A 17,964-nucleotide genomic window follows, 5' to 3' on the forward strand; every position below is an offset into this window, starting at 1 on the left:
CAGAAAGGCATTGATTATAATGAGAGTTTCTCTCGAGTTCTTAAACTCACCACAGTTAAGCTGATTCTTGCTCTCTCTGCCATTCATGGTTTTTCACTCACACAACTCGACATATCAAATGCATTCCTTAACGGTGATCTCGACGAGGAGATCTACATGAAGCCACATAATGGTTGTAGACCCCCTAAAAAAAGCTCCAGGATATGCATATAAGAAGGGGGACTCTCTTCCTCCGAATGCCGTGTGTAAGCTGAATAAATCTCTATATGGCCTCAAGAAAGCATCCAGACAGTGGTTCCTGAAATTTTCAACAACTCTTCTCAGTTTGGGGTTTACCACAGTTAAACTCAAACCTACGCGGATCATACATGCTTCATCAAGGTATCTAACACATTATTTCTATGCATGTTAGTATACGTAGATGATATCATTATTGCCAGTAACAATGATTCTGAGGTTGACATTCTGAAGTCTCAGTTTAAGTCATGTTTTAAACTTCGTGATCTGGATCCTTTGAAGTATTTCTTAGGACTAAAAATTGCTCGATCCAGTGAAGGGATTCATGTTTGTCAGCAGAAAAATGCTCTAGATTTACTAGATGACACGAGTCTACTTGGCTGCAAACCATCTTCTATTCCTATGGATCCGCATGTGAAATTCTTTAAGGATAGTGGTGGAGATCTTGTTGATGCTACAGCTTACAGACGTCTTATTGGCCGGTTGATGTATCTTCAAATCTCGAGACCTGACATTACCTTTCCTGTCAACAAACTCAGTCAGATTTCTCAAGCTCCTCGACAGGCACATCAATAGGCAATCTTCAAGATTCTCGCTACATCAAGGGAACAATTGGTCAAGGCCTTTTCTACTCAGCTAAAGCAGAACTTCAGATTCAAATTTTTGCGGATGCGGATTGGTCTTCATGCTTAGACACACGTCGCACTACATCCGGCTTCTGCTGCTTCTTAGGTACCTCTCTCATTCCTTGGAAATCTAAGAAACAACAGGTTGTCTCTAAGAGTTCCACTGAGGCTGAGTATCGCAGTCTTTCGTTTGCCTCTGATGAATTGGTGTAGCTGACAAATTTCCTCAAGGAGTTGCAGGTTCCTCTGGCTAAAACTACACTCTTTTTCTGTGACAGTGCTTCGGCTATTCACCTTACCAATAACCCTGTCTTTCACGAATGCACCAAACAAATAGAGAATGACTGTCACAGTGTGCGTGAAAGATAAGTTGCAGGTTTATTCAAATTGCATGTCTCCACGACTCTGCAACTGGCTGACCCTTTCACTAAAGCCTTGTACCCGGGACAGTTTCACAAACTTATTGGCAAGATGGGTCTGCGCAACATCTTCGTCCTATCTTGAGGGTGACTATTAATGTACATAGTTCAATATTGTAGATAGAGTCATTGTGAACTCGTATAACTATAAACCAGTATTAGATTGATTTTGATTCAGTCCTGAGACTCCCGGTTTAGGCCTGGTCTTGTGTATAAATCTACCATTGTAATTTTATTCTAATCCATGAAACAAACTTTTTTTTGCTAATAACATCAAACCAAGCCATTTTGAGTGGCGTATCATAAATTCATAACCAGTGTAGAATCTTTTCCTATCTAGGACTGTTTTTTCCCACATGATTGCAAAATAAACCTCATCGGAAGTTTCCTTCTCATGATCATGAACCGACATCCACATACTCTTTTCAAGATTGTTGTACATTTCTAGGATCTTGTGTAAATTTTGTTTGGTGGTCACGCTTCACCAACGATGCTTCACCAATGATACGCTTCAAAATCCATCGATAAATGAAAAAGTTAAGTAACAGTTGTCGAGTTTCACTTTAGAGATTATCATGGGCTATTGAACTACAAAACATGTTTTATACTGATTTTTTTTAACTAGTTGGTGATTTGCTATTTTGTATTATTATTTACTAATATGGTTAGAAGAAAACTCAACATTGACAAAGATATGATCGTTAAGTCTCATTCATATAAAACACGATAAATCTAAATATCTAATCATTTAATGGTCTATAGCTAAACACGACCTGATCCAACTATCCAGCTATCGGATTTATGAAAAGAATCAATTAACTCTTATAATATGCCTTACACTAATTAGGAAACAACACATACTTGTATGAGTTAAATGTCCATTGATAACACCTGATTTTGACCACTTTTATGGATCACTTTTAATATGTTATGCAAGTGATTTCACTCAGTTTTAAAGGTTTTCAAATTATTTCTATGTTTTAGAATCTCAAAAGAGTTTTCAGGATATTTTGACAAAAGGAATGCATTTGGGAGCAAAAAGCATAACTTTGGATAAATTCAGACCGTCGGAAGTTTGGTAACAAACGGAGAACTTCCCACTGTCCAATCATCCCCAAATTTGACACAAGATAAAGGATATAACCAGCTTTCCAATGCAAGTAGAATCAAAGCAATCCAACGGTTAGATCTCAAGATATGGTCGATACACTAAAGGCGAATCATCACAGTCAGAAGCTCACCCGCGGCCAAAACATCATCCACCGGGGGTGCGAAATTTATACCGCGGAGAGCTCTATTCCGAGTCTCAGAAGCCCATATCAAAGCCCAAGTCACTCCCGTCATTATTCCTGCAAGTCCTAGGCGTTCCCGAGGACTCAAAACACTATATAAACCCCTTTTAAGTCGTTTAGAAGGGTGTGCCACATTTTCATCAGGAACCCTAGAAGAGAAGCTCGCCCAGAAGAGGAGCCACCGAGAGGGGCACCATCGACCCTCCTTCTTCAACCTGTTCTTCGTTTCTAAACTCTGTCTATTTCAATTCTGCAATTTTAAATACACTTGTGATGTTGAATTCAACTATGTCTGAGTAATTTCTTAGTTGGGTTTTTAAGGGATCTTTCAAAGGGAATTTCATGTCTTGATTATATGCTTTATTCGATTTAGGGTTATTGATCTTCTAGGAGTCCTTCGTTCATTCTTATTCACTATGCTGTTTCTGTTGCTAGCCGCTTAGAAATTGATTTCAGTAATTGGAGCCACGAGAGTGCTGTATCGAATTACCAGACCTAGAAGTGATCGAGCGAATTGGCTACAGGAGACGAAAGCTACCTGTAGAGAATCGTGAGCGTGGATGAATTTTATTTATAATGCATGATCTTATTTGCAGCATGAGAGCGAGATTTAAGTGCTGTGTTAAGTGATTAGATGATTAGGGTGACGACAGTTGGCTAATCTTATATGTGTCTATTCTAGTTCGGGATCCTCACTAGATGATTACCTTTATCGATTTGTATGTATTTTGATCAGTTCATGAACCCATGCGAAAACCCTTTGAACCCAGCTCCTGTTTCTTATTATTTTACAACTTGCTTATTTCGATTTACACTTAGATTTAGTGACACCAAAACCAAAAACCCCCATTTGCTTGTTCTGCTAGTCTTAAGTCTTGATTGATTCGCACTGAAAGCTCAAAATCTCTGTGGTTCGACCCCTAAGTACTACAGCGTACATCTGTGCACTTGCAGATATTTAGGGTTATAAATTTAAAACGTGAAGCTAGAAGTAACCCTTGATTCTCTTAGCATCAAGTTTTTGGCGCCGTTGCCAGAGATTTTGATTCCTTTCGTTGCGAATCTCTGCTTAAGTCGGTAAAACTTTTTCTAATTTTTGTTTTTCTTTGATTTTTCAGGTACTTTTTTTTCAATGAGGGGTCAGGAACACATCCTTGATCCTCTCACTGAAGAGGACCCTTTTCTAGATGGTGATCCATCAGATGATGAGCTTAATGACCCAATCGATGATGGCAATGAATCGATTGGAGAACCAGAGTATGAAAAGAAGGGAGAACAGCTGATTGGAGAATGTGATACACACAAGCTTTTCGCAGACAGGCGAGCAATTCGACCACCCTTACCTAAGGATGGCGACTCTGAGGCTAAGGTACAATACATTAGGTATATCAAAAAGTATAACGGTTTTTCTACTGAACACCCAATAGATCATATTGAAAATTTTGAAGAGTTGTGTTCAACCATAATGAAAAATACTGATTATTATATGTGTGTCCTTTCCCCATTCTCTCTAACTGGTAGAGCTAGTAAATGGCTTAAAACTTTGCCACATGCGTCCTTGAAGACGTGGAAAGAGTGTAGAGAGGCTTTCCTAAGTCACTTTTACACCAAAGATCGTTCCAATCTCTTAAGGGACAAAATCCAAAAATTTCAGCAGGAGGACACAGAAGACCTCTACGACGCCTGAGAAAGATTCAGAGACTACCAAAGAGATTTCCCACTCCATGGTTTCTCGGAGGAGCGCTTGATGACCATCTTCTACCATGGAGTTAATGAAGAACTGAAGTTTTCTTCTGATACCTCTAGCAATGGAGACTTTTCCACTAGAACTGTAGCTGAGGCTCAGGCCTATATCACTAATCTAGCTGGGAGTATCAGAAATAGGAGACTTCTAACACAATCTAGATGTCCTAAAGTTGAGGAAAAAGAATCATCTGTTAGTCAAGAACACCTAGATCAGATTAGAGAAGGCATCCAGAATATTCTTAGCATGATTGGTCCGATTCATAACTCTGATGAGGGAAACAATCATAGCAAGCCCTACATTGAGAAGATGAACAACCTTGAGGTGGAGAGGAACTTCCAAAATCAGGAGGTGATGCAAACCGCTGATGTTTACCAGAATCAACCCCACCAGGGGTGGGAGCCAGTCAACCGCGGCAAAACCAACCTCCACCGCGGGTGGGAAGCATTTGGCTGCGGCCAAGAGGAGTTTCACCGCGGGTCAGAGCACTTTGACCGCAGCCAGCCTCATTTCCAATCCTCTTTTCAACCTTCTTTCAAGAAAACCCAATCTGATCAACCCAATTCCACATTTCCTCCTTATTATCCTTTTTCCAGGATTGACGAACTAGAAAAAGAGGTTGAAAGACTCAAAAAAGAGATGGAGAGTAAATCAAAGAAGCATGAAGATGTTATTAACAAGCTCTCCACCCATTTTCTTCTTCAGATTAGTGACGAATCAAAGGAGACGGATTCTTCTGTTAATGATCTTGATGAACCTTTTTCTGAAAGAATAAATGAATTGGAGACCTCTGATCACTTAAAAGCAATAACCCTCAGGAGTGGTTTAGCTTACAAGGAACCAGAATATCCAAAAGATTTCGAAGAAGGAGAAAAAGGAGAGGTTTCGGCTAATAAAGAAGGAGATGCAGCATTTGGGAAAGAAAGAGAAACTGAAAAGGAAGACACTCCTCAAGAAATTGCTGAAGAAGAACCTATGCCACCTCCTCTTATTCGTGTCTACAAGCCCAAACCACCATACCCACGAGCTTTGAAAGGACCAAAGAAGGAGAAAGAAAGGGCTAAGCTGAAAGAGATAATCGAGCAGTTAAATGTGAGGCTGCCTTTCATTGAACCTTGTGCAATGATACCTGCTCTTAGGAAATACATGAAGGGTATTCTAACGAATTCTCTAGCATTAGAAGAAGGCGTTATGATGATAACTCATGAATGTAGTTCCATTTTACAAAACCATGTCCCCCAGAAGAAAGAAGATCCGGTAAGTTTTGTACTCTCTTGCACAATCTGGAATATGATATTTGAACGTTGTCTATGTGATTTGGGATCAAGCATCAACATGATGCCTCTCTCAGTTGCAAATCACTTAGGATATCATACTTTCCAGCCCACAAAAATCTCGCTGATTCTTGCCGATCGATCAGTCAGACGACCAGAAGGAGTCTTGGTTGATGTATCAGTCATGATTGGAGAAAACTGTATTCCGACTGATTTCGTAGTTCTTGAATTGGAAAGAGAACCAAAAGACCCTCTGATTCTCGGTAGACCTTTCCTATCAACTACAGGAGCAATAATCAATGTTCCGGAAGGAAAGATAGACCTACATCTAGAAAGTTTGATTATGCAGTTTGATATGAACAAGAGTCTTGAGAAACCTACTTTAGATGGCGGGCTCTGTCGGGTTGATGAAATTGATGTTATTACTGAGGAAGTTTATGAAGAAGTCCTTCTTTATGACCCTCTAAAAATTATCCTCACCACCCCAAACGATGATCGCAGCCTGCTCGAAGAAATTTCAAAAGAGTGTGCGCAAATGCTCGATAAGGCCGAGGATTATGCGAAACTTGTGAACTATCTGGACCTGAATGAGGAAAATCACATCCCTACTCCTGAAAAAGATACCTTGGCAGCTATAAACGATCCATGGAGCGAGCTCAAAGCTCCAAAAGTCGAGCTTAAACCTCTTCCTTATGGGCTCAAGTAAGCTTTTCTTGGACCAAACTCAACTTACCTTGTCATCATAAATTCTGGCTTAAGTAGAGTTGAAACTACTAAGCTGTTAAATGAGTTAAGAAAGTATGCCAGCTTGTTAAGAAAGATGACATACAAGGAATCTCCCCAGACCTCTGTATGCATAAGATAAATCTTGAAGACAATGCCAAGAATTCAATTGAGGGCCAAAGGAGGTTGAATCCAAACCTGATGGAAGTGGTAAAGAAGGAGATCATGAAACTTTTGGAAGCAGGAATCATATTCCCTATCACGGACAGCACTTGGGTTAGTCCTGTGCATGTTGTCCCGAGGAAAGGAGGAGTGATTGTTATAAAAAATGACAAGGATGAAATGATTGCTACAAGAACAGTGACAGGACATCGAATGTGCATCGATTATCGAAAACTGAATGCAGCAACTCGGAAAGATCATTTTCCTTTACCCTTCATTGACCAAATGCTAGAAAGATTGGCAAATCACGAATATTACTGCTTTCTAGATGGTTACTCCGGATTTTTCCAGATTCCAATTAGACCGGAAGATCAAGAAAAGACGACATTCACCTGTCCATACGGAACTTTTGCTTATCGGCGAATGCCTTTTGGATTGTGTAATGCACCTGCAATCTTTCACCGGTGCATGACGTCTATTTTAACTGATTTCATTGAAGATTTCATGGAAGTCTTCATGGATGATTTTTCCGTCTATGGATCCTCATTCGACAGATGCTTGGCAAACTTAGGGAAAGTTTTGCAGCGCTGTGAAGATAAGCATCTTGTCCGAATGTTACTTCATGGTCCGTGAGGGAATTGTGCTTGGACATAAAATATCTGGAAAAGGTATTGAGTTGACAAAGCAAAAATTGAGGTCATGACTAGCCTCAACCTCCAACTAATGTGAAGGGAATCCGAAGTTTTTTGGGGCATGCTGGATTCTATAGGCGATTTATAAAAGGCTTCTCAGAAATCGCCAGACCTCTCACACGTCTGCTCTGCAAGGAAACAAACTTTGAATTCGATGATGAGTGCTTGACAGCATTTCATAAGATCAAAAACACCCTTGTCTCCGCTCCAGTTGTGCAACCACCTGATTGGGAACAAACGTTTGAAATCATGTGTGATGCAAGTAATTTTGCTGTTGGAGCTGTGCTTGGTCAGCGGAAAGAAAAGAAACTACACGCAATCTACTATGCGAGTAGAACTTTGGATGAAGCTCAATGCAATTACGCGGCTACGGAGAAGGAGCTTTTAGCCGTCGTTTTTGCTTTTGAGAAGTTTCGATCTTATCTAGTAGGATCCAAGCTTATCGTCCATACTGACCATGCTGCAATCAAGTATCTCATGTCCAAGAAAGACGCCAAACCGAGGCTGATCAGATGGATACTCCTGCTGCAAGAATTTGACATTGAAATTCGAGATCGGAAAGGAGCAGATAATGGAGTAGCAGATCATCTTTCTAGAATTTGAGTAGAAGAGAGACTCCCTTTGAATGATAGTCTGCCAGAAGAAAATGTTTACGCTATGGAAACTATACCTATTACCGTGCAGGAAAAGCCATCCCAACTTCCTATACGGCGGTCAGGCGCTTTTGACACCCCATGGTTTAGGCATATAGCAAATTACTTAGCTGCAGACATTGAACCATCACAATTCTTTGCTTATAAAAAGAAGAAATTCTTAAGGAAAATCCGACATTATTTTTGGGACGAATCTTATCTCTATAGGAGATGTGTAGACGGTTTATTCCGACGGTGTGTGGCTGAAGAAGAAATAGAAGGAATACTGTTTGGATGTCATAGCTCAGCGTATGCAGGACATTTTGCGACGTACAAAACAGTTTCAAAGTTCTTCAAGCGGGATTTTGGTGGCCTACTATGTTCAAAGACACTCACGCCTACATCTCGCGCTGTGATTCATGCCAACAAATGGGCAACATCAGTAAGAGGAATGAGATGCCTCAAAACTTCATTCTTGAAGTCGAAATCTTTGATTGTATAGGGAATTGATTTCATGGGACCTTTCCCAACTTCTTTCGGAAACCAATACATTTTAGTAGCGGTAGACTATGTCTCTAAATGGGTAGAAGCAGTCGCCAGCCCTACTAATGATGCGAAAGTGGTTATAAAGCTATTTAAATCAATCATATTCCCTCGTTTTGGAGTTCCCCGAATTGTGATAAGCGATGGAGGATCCCATTTCATCAACAGAGTTTTCGCAAATCTGCTCAAAAAAATGGAGTCACGCATAAAGTTGCATCTCCATATCACCCACAGACAAGTGGACAAGTGGAAATCTCTAACAGAGATATCAAATCGAGTTTACAAAAGACAACTGGCGTAAATCGCAAATATTGGTCTGAAAAACTCGACAATGCACTTTGGGCCTATCGGACAGCATACAAAACTCCTTTAGGAACCACACCGTTCAACCTCGTTTATGGAAAAGCATGTCACCTCCCTGTAGAGCTGGAGTATAAGGCACAATGGGCTATTAAGGAGATGAACATAGACTTTAAGGCAGTTGGAGAAAGAAGAATGCTTCAAATACACGAATTAGAAGAAATCCGCCATAACGCCAACGGAAACTCCAGGATATACAAAGAGAAGACGAAGGCATATCACGACAGAAGGATCGTACATCGATCCTTCGCTCCAAAAGTTCTTCTTTTCAATTCTCGCCTTAAGCTATTTCCAGGAAAGCTACGATCTAGATGGTCTGGACCTTTCACAGTAAAGGAATTCAAACCGTATGGAGCACTAATTCTTTGGGGTGAGAAAGGAGATACATTTGTCGTCAACGGACAACGTGTAAAACCATACCTAGCAGAAGAATAAGAAAGAGAAGCAATGCTCTTGGCAGACCCGCCAGGGTAGAGCATCATCAAAGTCAAGCTAATGACTTTAAGCAAACACTTAGTGGGAGGCAACCCATTTGGTATTTTACTCATTCCTGTTGATTTGCCTTTTTCTATTTTTGCTGCTTTGTTTTTGTTTTCTATAATTCCAGGTTTTTAAGCGAAGAACGAATAAGAGGTGAGCAGAAATCACGAACCAGGAAACACATCACCAGGTAAGTACACCTAAACATTCCAAATTTCAGTACATCATTATCCCATCCTCTCAAAGATTTGTCACATTGGGGGCAGTGTGATTTAAGTCTGGGGGAGGATGTTCATCCTTTACTAATTAAATTTGGTCTGTCTTGAGTTTGTGTTTCACAAAACGTTTTCCAAACGGTTTTTAAAACAGGAACACCGGAACAAAATCATATGCTTCTAGACTTTACACGCTAGTTTCTTTTGTGGATAGTACTAGACTAGGCGGTAGTTACAGTACTTGCACTACGAACTCCCACGAGAAGATTTCTATTCATGGGGATCTTTTCTGCCAGGATATACCAGCTCATTTTACTTGAACATAAGCTTGACATCTAATTTTCTCATCATTGGTTTTAGCAGGCATCATGATACAAATCTTGGACATCTTCACCTTATTGTTATCACTCTTTGTTGTCCTAGATGGCCAGTTCATCTTTAGCTGGTACCTCACCCTCTACCCAAACCTTTATGTTCAAACCTCATGCATTCTCTCTTTAGTTTATATTGACAGATATGTGCAAAAGCGCCGAAGAGGGAGGAACAACATAGTATTCAGTCACTCAAGAGAAGGACTGAAGAAATTTGGGAAAAAGGAGTATCAGCAATCCTATCAAGCTTAATGGTGCCTCAAAAAGCTCATTCATAAAGGTAAATCTCGTGCTCCTAGGACTCTATGTCAAAAGGCGGTTTCCCCTTTCAAAAAAAAAAATCAAAAAAAAAATGAAAGGAAAGGAAACCAAAAGCCTAAAGAGTCTAGGATGGCCGAAATCATTAGAAGCAAAGACCACAAGTATTCATCTGTGAGGATTGGTTTTAAAACCTGGATAAAAAAGTGTGGGGGAGTCATGAGGAGAACCTGAAGAAAGGAGATCAAGAATCTTAAGGCAAGAAGAATGTGACTGAAAATTGTGGGGGCATTGACAGTTCCATCCTCTCTTGCTGTTTTGCATAATGTCTTGTCTCTTCAGAAAAGGTAACCCTAAACACTAAAAGCCTCACTTTCTAAACAGCTATTTTGAATATCTAGCCTTGATTGCCTTGCTAAACTCCTTTTGATGAGAACCACTGGAACTTATTAATGAATGTTAAGAGCTAGTTGACTGGAGGATAAGTTTAAATGTGTAGACTTTCGCATGACGGATCAACGGACTAGTTATGCTTGTGCTTTGGTGAGAATTTTCTAGACTATTGATGTGTCGGTGTGTTGAGAGTTGTCAAGTTTTACCCTAAATGAAATCAATAGCCGCAAGTGCACAACTGATCGATTGTAGTACTTAGGGATCGAATCCACAGGGAAGGAGGATATTTTCCTGCAAAAGCCTTTGAAAGAAATATAAAGTAAGGAAGTCTAGAACCAAACGGTTTTGTGGGGGTTTTGGTGGTGTGTTTAAAATGTAAAAATGAAATCTAAAAAGAAACTACGGGAATTAAATGGCCTAATAACTAAACTTAAGGAAAATGAATAAAAATGAGAAAAACGGATATTCTAATTGCTTAAATGAAAATCTACTAAAAAGAAATGAAAATATTGAACTAAAGCTTGAAATAAAAACGGTGTGAATCTATAGGAAAGAGGGCGTTGGGGTTCAGGGAAGTCTTCTCAGGGGTACGAACGATTCAAAACATTGCTAGAGAGTAAATTTGATAAGATCTTAGCTTAAACTTTTCGAACTGGAGTCACGGACGTATGAATACGCCACTGTCGTGATCATAGACAATTATCTCTCTCAACCCTGACCAGTAGGTTTCCACTCTGGCCCTAGAAGAGAAGACTCGTCAGCATTCAAAAATCGCCCATAGGTAGGTTTCCACTCCTATGTTTGTTTTGCTCTCCCAAACTAGATCTGACACCGGATGAACACTTTCGTGTCACCAAGCATCTGGATCAGATTGTAGTTCATGACGCTACTCTCATGCAGTAAAAACGAATTCAGAAGAAAAAGTTCTAAGATTCGGCTCAAAAGCTCATGGAATCCTCATCGAACATATAAGTCCCCATCGAAAATCCCTTAATCCCAACAATAAAACTACTCAGACATGATGAACGAAATCAAAAACATAGTATTTATAAGTAGAATAAAAACCAAAATTGAAAAAGAAAGAACAAGGGTTCAAGAGACAAATCTCTCTCTCCCTAAAAGCTAAAGTAAAAACAATAAGAAAAATATGAGGTAATGATTCGGTTTTCTCTTTTAGGGTTCCTAAAACATGTATTTATAATGCTCAAGACATCTCTGGACGTCACTTAGGGTTTCTCTAAATGAGGGAATCATTGTGGGTTTCAGAAATGGGCCTTCGGGCTCGGAGTTGGCTGACCGCGGTCAAGATGGCTGTGACCGCGGGAAATGGTTGGCTGGCCGCGGTCGGGATGCTTCTGACCGCGGGAAATGGCCTGTTGGCCGCTGGTGGAAATGCTCGCCGGCTGGTTTACGGGACATCTTGCTCTTCGCGCATCTTATGATTGAACCGTTGGATTGCCAAGCTGTAAAGTATGCTGGAAAGCTGATACTTCCATCTTTAAGATCTCCAAATTTGAGCTGGATCAGACGGTGAGAAGGCCTTCAATCAGGGGTGAACTTCTGACGGTTTGACTCTGAGCTGAAATCTGGTTTTCTATCCATTTTGTTAAGCTTTTCCCTAAGTTACCTGAAAAGAGTCTTGGAACTACAAATACTAGAAAAACGTAATAAAAGTACTTGAAAGCAATTAAAATCATAGAAAAAGTATTTCAAAACGATCCATAAAAGTGGTCAAAATACGGTGTTATCAACTATCCTTGATTTGAGCATAATGACTAACTTTAGTTTAGAAGCATGGTCTCTGAGATTTTGTTAGTTCCTGCGATTTTCAAACCTCTTTTCCAGGTTCAGATCTTTGGTTTTGTTTGAGGACAAACAAAGGTTTAAGTCTGGGGGAGTTGATAACACCTAATTTTGACCACTTTTATGGATCACTTTTAATATCTTATGCAAGTGTTTTCACTCAGTTTTAAAGGTTTTAAAATGATTTCTATGTTTTAGAATCTCAAAAGAGTTTTCAGGATATTTTGACAAAATGAATGTACTTGGGAGCAAAAAGCATAACTTTGAATAAATTCAGACTGTCGGAAGTTTGGTAACAAGCGGAGGACTTCCCACCGTCCGATCATCCCCAAATTTTGACACAAGATAGAGTAGACAACCAGATTTCCAATGCAAGTGGAATCAAAGCAATCCAACAGTTAAATGTCAAGATATGGTCGATACACTGAATGCAAATCATCACAGTCAGAAGCTCACCCGCGGCCAAAACATCATCCATCGGGGGTGCGAAATTTTAAACCGCGGAGAGCTCTATTCCAAGCCTCAGAAGCCCATATCAAAGCCCAAGTCACTCCCGTCATTATTCCTGCAAGTCCTAGGCGTTCCCGGGACTCAAAACACTATATAAACTCCTTTTAAGTCGTTTAGAAGGGTGTGCCACATTTTTCATCAGGAACCCTAGAAGAGAAGCTCGCCCAAAAGAGGAGCCACCGAGAGGGGCACCATCGGCCCTCCTTCTTCAACCTGTTCTTCGTTTATAAACTCTGTCTATTTCAATTCTCTGCAATTCTAAATACACTTGTGATGTTGAATTCAACTATGTCTGAGTAATTTCCCAGTTGGGTTTCTAAAGGATCTTTCAAAGGGAATTTCATGTCTTGATTATATGCTTTATTCGATTTAGGGTTATTGATCTTCTAGGAGTCCTTCGTTCATTCTTATTCACTATGCTGTTTCTGTTGCTATCCGCTTAGAAATTGATTTCAGTAATTGGAGCCACGAGAGTGCTGTATCGAATTACCAGACCTAGAAGTGATCGAGCGAATTCCCTACTGGAGAAGAAAGCTACCTGTAGAGAATTGTGAGCTTGGATGAATTTTATTTATAATGCATGATCTTATTCGCAGCATGACAGCGAGAGTTAATTGTTGTGTTAAGTGATTAGATGATTAGGGTGACGACAGTTGGCTAATCTTATATGTGTCTATTCTAGTTTGGGATCCTCACTAGATGATTACCTTTATCGATTTGTATGTCTTTTGATCAGTTCATGAACCCATGCGAAAACCCTTTGAACCCAGCGCCTATTTCTTATTGTTTTACAACTTGCTTATTTCGATTTACACTTAGATTTAGTGACACCAAAACCAAAGACCCCCATTTGCTTGTTCTGCTGGTCTTAAGTCTTGATTGATTCGCACTGAAAGCTCAAAATCTCTGTGGTTCGACCCCTAAGTACTACAACGTACATCTGTGCACTTGCAGATATTTAGGGTTATAAATTTAAACGTGAAGGTAGAAGTAACCTTTATTCTCTTAGCATCATCCATTTATTTAACATTTGTTATAATAATAGGTATAATTTATTATAAAGATAAATATAAATAAAGGCCAAAATTTTTACCCGTAAAAGAACAGAGATATTGGTAAAAGAGAGAGCGAGAGAATAAGAGAGAGATGAGGATGTTTATAATTGAGAATGAGATGTTGTTGTGTTTACAATCGAAAGATTTTTTCGTATATATAAACGTAAAAAGTTTGAGTTACTATGCATAATTAGTGAAGGTGAGCTCCACAAATTTTACTCACGTTTTTCATTCTACCTACACAAACTCTGACTTTGGAGATAGTCTGCTTTTCCTGACTTTTGTAACAACATTATATATTTCTCGAAGCGACCTTTTCCAGACATGCCCCTATTGTTTTATGTAATTTCACTAACACGACCTATTGAAATATAATCCATCTTTTCACTTGATTTAAACTTAGAGCATGTCCATCAAGGGATCAGCTGGGGTTCATGGCTCAGAATCATAGGCAAAAATGATTATTTTAAAAAAGAAAAAAGGCCCAATTTCGACGATTCAGTTCTTCCCGAAGAGCCTGAAGAGACTGCCTCTTCACCACGTGGAAGCGTGTGATTGACCGAAAAACGAGTGTTAATTTTGTGGGACACATTTTTTTTTCCTCGACCATTTTCATTTTCCTCTCATCCCGACTATCTTCTCTCTTTTTCTTCCCCGACGATTTTCAATCAATCAGAGCTTGCATCAAATTTACCCGTGGAGATATATTCCGAGCATCGAGTATCCATTCCAATCATCAAGGTAAGCCATCTTCCTCTGTAATTTGTTAAACATATAAAGCTTTAGGGGAAATTAGGGTTATCGAATTTGGGGAAAAAATCTATGGTTATTTCTTGGTGTTTTAATTGGGGATATACGATCGATTAGAAGTCTCGGTCTGTTCGTTGTTACCCTATATGAAATACGAGTTCAGTCTTTCGAATTTATGAGCAGAAATTTGTTTGATAAAATTAGGGTTTTTCCGATTTGGGGTAAAATTTGGGGCTTTTTCGTGGGGTTGAAATTGGGGTTTATTACATTCATTTACAACCGCCGTCTGTATATTGTTGTTGACTGAGAATATGATATGATTTCTATTGTTCATAGCCATTATTGAAGATGATATGACTGAGAATATGATATGATTTCTATGTTGTCTTCCTGTCTGATGTGACTGAGAATATGATATGATTTATATTGTTCATAGCCATTATTGAAGATGATATGATTTCTCTTTGCTGGTTCCATGATCGGTAGTGATGGTTTATGTTTGTTTATGTTGCTTAGATTGAATGATTGTTTATGTTGTTTAGAAATTTTAATGTATTACATAATATGAATGATTGTTTATGTTGCTTAGATTGTTTATGTATTAAATAATATGAATGATTGTTTATGTTACTTAGATTGTTTATGTATTTTATGTTGCTATTGGCGGAATTTCTTGGATTGTTTATGTTGGCATTTGAATGATCAATGTTTTGGTTAGCTTAGATTGATGAAATTTTTGTTGGTCAGAGAATGCCTATAAGCTACAACGATACATCATCTGAAGGCCCAAAGATGGACATGGGCTGGGCATATTCGGATGCTACTTATGGCATACCTGAAAATTGCTTCTGTGGTCGTAACATGAAGCTTGAATCAAACACAGATGGCCGCAAGTATTATGGATGTCCTGATAGGTTCAAAATGGTTAGCTCTCTCTCTTTATTATGTCTTCCTTTTTTTGTTTGTTTAGTTATGTTTATTATGGCTGAAACTGTTTACTGTTTGTAGGCCAGTGGTGAGCACATGTGGCAGTGGTGGGATGATGCGGTAACCGTGCAGTTCAAAAGGATCAACTTAAGGCTTCAAGAGCAAAAGGAGCTTATCCTCAGTGTTGACCGACACAGAAGCAACACATCTGATCCAACCATAGGAGAAGTTCGTGAAAAGCTAACACGGCTTCAAGGTGAAGTTACAAGATTGAAGGACCACATTGCTAACCAAGGTGATGGTTTTGTTATGTTGGTTTTTATTTGTGTTATTGCAGCCATTGCATATGTGTTTAGTATTAGAAATATGTGTTTAAGTATTAGAAATGGGTGGCATCTATTTCGAAGTTATGTAGTAAGACATAAGTACCATTTTATTACTCTTTTTAAGCTCATGACTTAAAGTGTTGTAATATTATCTACCGTCTAAGTTATGCAATAGATCGTACTCATAGTTGTGGAAATTTCTATTACTTTTTATGCTATTTTTCTTACATCTAATAAGTTATATTATCTACGTCATAGTATTGTAGGTTTTAATGATCCCTTTTCAATATTTTTTGTGAGGTAATATGGTGGAACTACATATACATACTTCTAAAAACTCCACCGAGTAGTTATGTCTCAACGATTACAGGTCAGTCGTCTTTAAAATTTTTGGTTAGAAATTCTTTGTGTTAAATGCTAGGTTGGTTTTGTTAGGTTTATGACATTTAACTTTTTGGATTCATGGTTTTGTTAGGTTTGTGAGGTATAATGATGATCAATGCTTTAGATCAATGCTTGATATGACTTGTTAGGATTAGGTGGTGTGATAAATGCTAGTTAAGTGTTATTATTAAGACTTGACTAAAAACAATAAACCATATTTTTCTTAAAAAACACTCAAGTAAAACACCAATATTCTTCTTAAAAAACACCCAACCATATTTTTCTTAAAAAACATCTTCTTCTTTAACTATCTTCTTCGACTTCCAAACACTTGTTCTTCTAAACATTTTCCAAACACTTGTTCTTCCAAACAGCTTGTTCTTCCAATCATCTTCCAAAAACGTGTTCTTTAACTATCTTCTTCTAATTCCTTCCACTTGATCTATCGTATGTAACTAGCTTTTTCTACTTTATTCCACTCGTTTCATCGTTTTTAACTATCTTCTTCTTCTTTTTTCCACTCGTTACATCCTCTTTAACTATCTTCTTTGACTTTCTTCCACGTTTTCCTTCTCTATAACTTCCTATGGATTCTCAGAACTCGTTTACTCAGTCTGAAGGCTTTATCAACCTATTAACTAGTTAGCTAGTTAATGACACTTTCTCGCCATGTATAGAATTAGGATCATCATACATTCCTATGTTTAGTACACAAGGATCTGATTATTCAAGTGATGACCGTAAAGTGAGAAGGCACTGGACTCCGAAGGAAGATAAGGTGCTGATAAGTGCATGGCTCAATACGAGCAAGGACCCTATTGTCGACAATGAACAAATAGTTGGTGCCCTTTGGAAGCGGATTCAGGCATATTACAACGCAAGCCCTCACATATTAGGACTACAAAGAAGAGAAGCCTCTCAGTGTAAGCAACGCTGGGGAAGGATCAATGCCCAGGTCTGAAAATTTGTGGGTTCGTACGAGCCTGCACAGAAGGAAAAGACAAGCGGTCTGAATGAAAACGACATAATGAAGGCAGCCCATGACATCTTCTTCAATGACTACCTCATCAAGTTTGGCCTCTAGCATGCCTGGAGGGAGCTCGGGCATGACCAAAAATGGTGCACAAGTTCATCTGTGAAGGATGGTGAAAAGGCTAAAAAAGGAAGGTTGTAGCCTCGGCTCAGTCGCCAAGCTCGTTTCCTGCAACCGATGATGTGTCAGAGGCTCGGCCGCCTGGTGTGAAGGCGTAGAAGGCAACGCTAAGAGGTCAGCCGGAGTCAAAGTAGAAGGAAAGGAGCTGAAGGAGTGGCAAAGTATGTGGGAAATCAAACAAAAGGATTTAGAAATGAAAGATAAGATTACTAACAAAAGGATTCTTGAGAGCCTCTTAGCTAAGACTGAGCCACTTTCGGAGAATGAAGTGGCACTTAAAAACAAGTTAATTAGTGATATGTTGTTGTGATGTGTTGAACTTTAAAGTTTATGTAGTCAACTTTGTGTTTTTCCTTTGATTGACGATGACTTATTAGTTTGCATAATATATGAACTTTGTATTTTTATTTTGTTTTTAGTAGATTGCTTAATGTTGAGTCCATTGTCAAAAATGATATATAGTAATTTTGCAAGATAAAACACTGTATGTCCAGGTTTGCTTACTTGTTTCTTTCAATGAATAAGATTAATAGTCTGAATTTGACATTGTAATTTACTGATGTTGTTTTATGTTTTTGCAGGAAGTGCGTGATCAGATGCACTTGGCCACTAAATTTTGGAAGACAAGTCCGTGA

At 38.9% G+C, this 17,964-nt stretch overlaps 1 protein-coding gene across 1 annotated transcript; it reads left to right on the forward strand.

Annotated features, from left to right (window-relative positions):
- Positions 1–6,516: 6,516 nt before the first annotated feature.
- LOC112083910 lies at positions 6,517–17,964 on the forward strand. Its single transcript, XM_024152131.1, has 9 exons — positions 6,517–7,102; positions 7,261–7,745; positions 7,854–8,243; positions 8,304–8,423; positions 8,579–8,917; positions 15,287–15,463; positions 15,548–15,761; positions 16,854–17,131; positions 17,911–17,964. The coding sequence occupies exons 1-9, from the start codon at positions 6,517–6,519 to the stop codon at positions 17,962–17,964; spliced, it is 2,643 nt and encodes an 880-aa protein (XP_024007899.1).

This window comes from Eutrema salsugineum, unplaced genomic scaffold (genome assembly GCF_000478725.1).
Source record: "Eutrema salsugineum unplaced genomic scaffold, Eutsalg1_0 scaffold_5, whole genome shotgun sequence".
Taxonomy (NCBI): Eukaryota; Viridiplantae; Streptophyta; class Magnoliopsida; order Brassicales; family Brassicaceae; genus Eutrema; species Eutrema salsugineum.

What these genes read in the sequence shown, in the direction of transcription:
- LOC112083910 (XM_024152131.1), top strand. Translation starts at nt 6,517, where the DNA reads ATGGAAGTGGTAAAGAAGGAGATCATGAAACTTTTGGAAGCAGGAATC. An exon ending in TATACAAAGAGAAGACGAAG is followed by an intron (nt 8,918 to 15,286) that starts GCATATCACGAC and finishes TTTGTTGGTCAG; the next exon opens with AGAATGCCTATAAGCTACAA. An exon ending in GGGGAAGGATCAATGCCCAG is followed by an intron (nt 17,132 to 17,910) that starts GTCTGAAAATTT and finishes ATGTTTTTGCAG; the next exon opens with GAAGTGCGTGATCAGATGCA.